A 6,000-nucleotide genomic window follows, 5' to 3' on the forward strand; every position below is an offset into this window, starting at 1 on the left:
CAGGGCAACCTGGTCTACCCAATTATAGGACGGAGCATACTGCTTCCGTTTTTTTGCCTTTCAGACCCAATCCAGGAGCCTTCACAGGCAGTCGCTTTCACGACAAACTATTTTTTGTCCTTGCCAAACTTAAAAAAGGTTTGTAGTTTGTGAAGGCTGCTGGATTGGGGATGAAAGGCAAAAACAGAAACAGTATGTTCCATCCCATAATTGGGTAGACCAGGTTGCCCTGACAAAAAAAAAACAATCTTTCCCCTGGTATAGCCAACAAAGGGAGGAGAACCCAGAGCTTAGAGGTTAATACATCTACCTAATATACAAATAGCCTGGGTTTGAATCCCAGAAGGGCATGGCTAGCTTATGAAAGCTAAATAGCTTGAAATAGATCTGCACTGGTCTCCCATTATTTCTTTGTCAGCAAAACATAAATTCAACCTGGTATAATGCAACTAAGGTGTCCCTCAACTGTGTAAGACTTGCTAAATTTATTACCTCGTTTTAGGGGTCTGCATAAGACCCAGTGAAGGTTTCAGATCACCTTTTCTGTTTCTGTTTTCAAACAATTTAATTTGCTTGATAGAAATTACACAAGTAACATGTTTATACAATGCTATCTTTCCTTGTTCTAGGTTCTCCTTACTATTACAGTGCTGCAGCCCGTGGAGCTGCCCCCCCAGCAGCCGCTGCTGCTTATGATCGTCACTGACAAAACAAACCAAGAAGCACATTCACCACATCACGTCAGACGACACCACTGGAATCATCTAGAGTGCAACTATGAAATCAAGCTATAAGGAACGATAAGAGAAATTGTCCAACCAACCCACGCAATGATTAGAATATTATTCTTTCAGCTAGGTGAACAGCTTATTACTTCACTGTTTTTAATTAATGGATTTTTTAGAGATCTTAATTGAATTTCCCATTAAAAAACACAGGGCAAACAAAGAATTAGTTTTGCTCACATTTCCTGCAGTTTGTGAAATGCAGTAGCCATGCCTAACATGCAGTCTTCTTGCTCTGGACTGACAAGCTATATCTGCTTCCTCTAGCCATGTTGGGGAATAGGAACATTTCTAATGTTGAACAATTCCCTCTGGGGTATCTCTTTAATGTGTGCATTGTAATACAACATGTAGTTCCAGCTTGGACAACACGAATTGTGTCTTAATTCAGTGAGTAGGCATTAAACACAAAAGAAAAACAAATCTTCTACTCAAATAGCAAAGCACCAATGTAAATAACTTCTTTGTGTTACTATAGAGTGGTTTAGCATAAGTCAAATACATGGAACAAAGGATGATCTTAAAATACATTGGAAAAATGTGTTCTGATAATGGTGCACTGACTCTAAAACTTCAGTAAGCTTTAAAACAACTCTAAACCAGGTTAACATTAACTGGCCATTTCTGGGGCTAATGTTCTTTCTAGAAAAACTATTCTGACAGTCAGGCGAGCATTTGGTAATGAACCTATGAACAAATGACAGGGAGAGTTACCACCATTTTAACTGTTGAATATTATGTTTATTTCTAATCACAAACAATATGGTTTTTGACTTTAAGTTCATCTCAGTATAAAATAAGAAATTACAAATGACCAAAACCTTATATACAGTGGTACCTTGGTATTCGACCGCTTCAAAACTCATCAAATTTGGTACTCGATGCATTTTGACTCAAAAATGTTGTCTCAGTATATTTGTTGTTTGTTTGGTACTTAATGTACTATGATGGAAAAGGGGGACAGCCATGGAGAATGGACAGGAAGTTGGCCATGCCAAGAAGGTCGCTGCAAAAGGAAGAGGGGGATGGCCACATAGAGTGGACAGGAAGTCAGCAGTGCTGGGAAGGTCACTGACATATCAAAAGGGACAGACGGCAAGTTCTTTTAGGCTGAAACAAAGAGTCATGTGGTGAGTCACGTGGTTTGTTTGGGACTCATCAATTTTAGTTTTTGTCGTGCTTCCTGGAACCAATTAATGATGAATACCAAAGTACCACTGTACATAAAAAAGAAACGCTTATACACAATGAAGGAAAGGTATTATCTCCCAAGGTAGAATTTGGGGGCTTTTTTCTCTTCAAAAAGGAATAACTTGAGTTTCTCTAATCTTAATAAAGCAGTTTTCATAAAGTTTCAAGATGAGAGGTTGAAAAAGGTCAGGGTTATATCATGTCATGGGCTATTCATAAGTAAAATTTCAAGACTCTCCTAAAGTTCCCCAACTGGAACTGACATAATTTCACTAAGAATAAGTTAAGTGTATTAATAGTGTGGCTTTTCATCCTGATATACAAAGAAAGGGTTAGGATTTCTATGCTTTAACATTTTTCCCTATGGTATATACACTCCCCTATGTATAGAATGAAGTTTATAAATGTTAGGGGAAAGATTGACTTCAATTATTTATGTTGCTATAAAATTCTCTTCACTCCAAGAACTACTCATTTTATCATTTTTTTTAAAAAAAATCTTCTGACCAGTGATGATCTAGTTCAGGGATGTCAAATTCGTGTTGTCACAGAGGTGTCACGTGACGTATCACAACTTCCCCCCCCTCCGCTAAACCGGGCGTGGGTGTCGCCAGTGCGTGATGCATCTGGCCTGCAGGCCACATGTTTGACAGCCCTGATCTAGTTGAATAAAAGGATATGCTTAGAAGAAGCTCTCTTTTCTTATACAAAATCAGTGGGACAGAAGCTGAGTAATGATATCAGAGATTTCACAGGCCTACCCAAATCAATATCCTACATATGGAAAATACTCCTTAAGTCTTGCTTGGTTTTTATGTCAAGGGATAATTCAATGATGAGTGCTTTTTTATAGTGTCTCTCGGGTATAGGGGGGAAAAATCTTGTGCCCTGCTTTAATTTTGGGGGGGATAAAATTATATGCATGACAAGGAACCCCAAATCTTTGTTGAAAACTTAAGAATGCTCAGATGAATGGGACACTTTAAAATGGAATTCATATGAAATTATCTTTATACTTTGCCCGTCTATCTTGAATTCTGTTTTTTTCTAAGCCAAAATGCATTTATATATCCCCTTCAAATCAGATATTTCCATCACAGGTCATTGGATGATTTACAGAAACCCAGCGATCCTTTTGCATATTTAATTCAAAGAAATGTTTGAATAACATTATTTCAGATCATATCAGAGACCATTATTTAAAGTTGACTTTCCCCCACTTAGTGCTCTCCAAAAGGTCTGAGCAATGCTTAATATACCCGAAGGACACCAGGTTGGAGTCTAAGATTTAAATTATAGGAAATAGGAAATTATAGGAATATGGACTTGAGTCAATATAAGTTGCAGAGATAACCAGCAAATTAACTTAAGACACCCAAGGTTCATAGAAGAGTTGCAAAACCAGATAAAAGGGATTTCCAGATGCCAGTTAATCAATAGATGGAAGTATCAACAAAAATAGTTCCTTATTAATGAAAAATATCTTCCATCTGGCCAACAAATGAGTTAATGAGTGTTCATCACATAAACATGTTCTTAGCTTCTGTTTTTTTTTTAATTAAAAAGAAATTGCCATTTCATGTAGAATTTTAACACATTTATTCTAGAGGAGAGTGTAATGTTTTTTTTTTATCATGAAGTTTTATGCAGATGCTACACAGAGGACTGGTTTAACCAACTAATTCAAACTGCATAACCAGCAAGGAATCATTACGAGAGTACCTGTAGAATAAATACATTATTTGAAGCTGTAAGAAAACAGTTTTCTAATCACTATTTACTGGGGCTTTCTCTGAAAGTCTGTAAATAAATGAGACTTGCACAAAATAAATTTCTGGTTAGCTGTGGCCATCTTGAGTGGGCATCATTCTCCTTTGTGCAGATAGAATAACTCCTGTTTCACCCATAAACTATTGATTCCCATTCTAAAAAGATTGCTCTCCTTATGCTCAGTTTTGATGTACAGGTAGTCCTCGACTTACGACCACAATTGACCCCAAAATTTATGTTGCGAAGCGAGACATTTATTAAGTGAGTTTCACCCCATTTTACGACCTTTCCTGCCACAGTTGTTAAGTGAATCAGTGCAGTTGTTAAGTTAGTAACATGGTCGTTAAGTGAATGGCGCTTTTTTCAGTGCCATTGTAACTTTGAACAGTCACTAAATGAATTGTTTTAAGTTGAGGTCTACCTGTATGGGTATGACCTTGGGAGATAGGAGGAAGAGTCACAGCCTAAAAATCCTTCGTGCAAAAGGTAACTCAGCCCACAAAAAAAGAAAAGTTTATGGGATATATCTCAGAAAGACTCTTTCTAGCTTTCCGGAGAGTAAATGTAAAAACAGGTGAGAAATTCTTTCAGACTAGCAAGATTCTGTTGCTGTAGCCTTACAATAAAGGTAGTGTTAGTTCTCATGGTTTCTGCTTCTTGTCTGGACTAGCTCAAAAACCTGACAATATGTTCATAAAGTCTTGATGATCCTATCCCAGCAGATCTAAATCATAAATATGCAGACAGAGGGAAAAGCTGGTATTCATTGGAAGATGTAGAGCGAATGTTTTAATATAAAAGTTGGAGTGACCAAGTACAGCATTTTTTTTTTTTACTAAAAGTCTTTAGTCTTTTCAACAAGTGAAATAAAAAAAACAATATCGTCTAATCTCACTAATCCCTAATTTCCAACCATGGACAAACAGTAAAATATTCCTGGGTCAGACGCTATCCTAATGCTATTTTCTCCTCTTTAATGCCAAACCAATTCAAGTCCCTGGAGAAAACCTCTCTGAAAACCACCCAAGAATAGCTCCCACACACAATGTTTTAATTTCTGTAAAAGAGCTTTAGACAGTCCTCTTCTGTGAGTAGGTTCCTATAATCTTTGATAATATTAAGTCATCGCATCTCCATTGCTACTCCATAGTGTGTATGTGACTAGGAAACAGAGGAACTAAGAAACATTAGTGTATTTTGTATTTAAGCAAGCAATTTTCAACAGCTTGCACAAAGAAATGATGACATCTAAAGCCTGGTGAATCAGGAGCAGCCACAAGTAGACAGCCCTTGGAAATCCAGGCTCTGCTTCACCTTGTCAGGATTCCAGCAGTTACCCCCATTGAAATCATGAGTCTGGAGCCAAACTTCCAAAACTTAAAAAGGATTTATTGGGAGTTGAACTGTCCGGCACTGCCTGGGTGCAGCCGACTCTGAGGCACATAATTCATTGTCACCCTTGACCCTGGTTTCCACGCCCCCCCCCGGGTGTATTGTAATTCATATTCTCCAATGGGACACATCCATAGCCAAGAGTCATCAATCATGTTCTCCAGTTAGAATTTTGCAGGGCAGAAACTTCAGTCACCTGGACTTTGAAAACATTTATGGAATGCAGTTTCAGTTTGCAAGCTGCTGCACCGCTCCCCCCTCCCTTTCTGTTGGCGATTCTAAAAAGACCATACAAATATTTTATGAGTTGGCACACCTGGCATATTGCATGCATGTGATACAGAAAGGTAGAGAACTCATCTTGTAAGTTGACGTCTTGGTCAATTGACACTTCATTGTTGTGATTTATAGGGGCAACTTACTGTAGTTCACACGGTGACCCCTACCTTTATATTATTTTGAGGTTTTTTTTTAGGTACCAACTGACCAAGCTCTCTTGGTCATCATACAGACACCCAATTCTTGCATAAATATTCAATAATGTGTGTCTCTATGTATGTATGTCTTTCAGCTTTCCTCAGACATGGAAGGATTGAATAGGAAATAGGCATCTTGCAGCCTCCCCTTCTCTCCCACTCTTGAATAAAGCTTCATTTTAATCTGTAACCATCTCCTTTATCAATGGATCCAGTTCCTTGACATAAGAAGTCACCCCAGATATTTCCCATGAAAAACTAAAGAGTGATTTTTGTGTGTGTGCTAATTATAAGTTAGAGTAAATATATTCAAATCCAATTCAAACCGTACCAGCACAGCCATACTTTCATCAGAGATTCAGCTGAGCTCCACCTGAGAGATAATA

The 6,000-nt window shown here is 37.9% G+C and overlaps 1 protein-coding gene across 1 annotated transcript in view; it reads left to right on the forward strand.

The window, feature by feature from the left end:
- Positions 1 to 2,227, forward strand: part of PAX5 (paired box 5) — a 243,846-nt gene extending 241,619 nt beyond the window's left edge. Inside the window, exon 10 of the mRNA XM_087957413.1 lies at positions 630 to 2,227. Coding sequence (XP_087813539.1) covers positions 630 to 706 — 77 coding nt within the window. The 3' untranslated portion in view covers positions 707 to 2,227. The remainder of the gene's footprint in view (positions 1 to 629) is intronic.
- The last annotated feature ends 3,773 nt before the right edge of the window (positions 2,228 to 6,000 follow it).

The sequence above is a fragment of the Notechis scutatus genome, chromosome 2 (genome assembly GCF_049901735.1).
Source record: "Notechis scutatus isolate UNSWTSFEM ecotype Mainland chromosome 2, rNotScu1.2, whole genome shotgun sequence".
NCBI lineage: Eukaryota > Metazoa > Chordata > Lepidosauria > Squamata > Elapidae > Notechis > Notechis scutatus.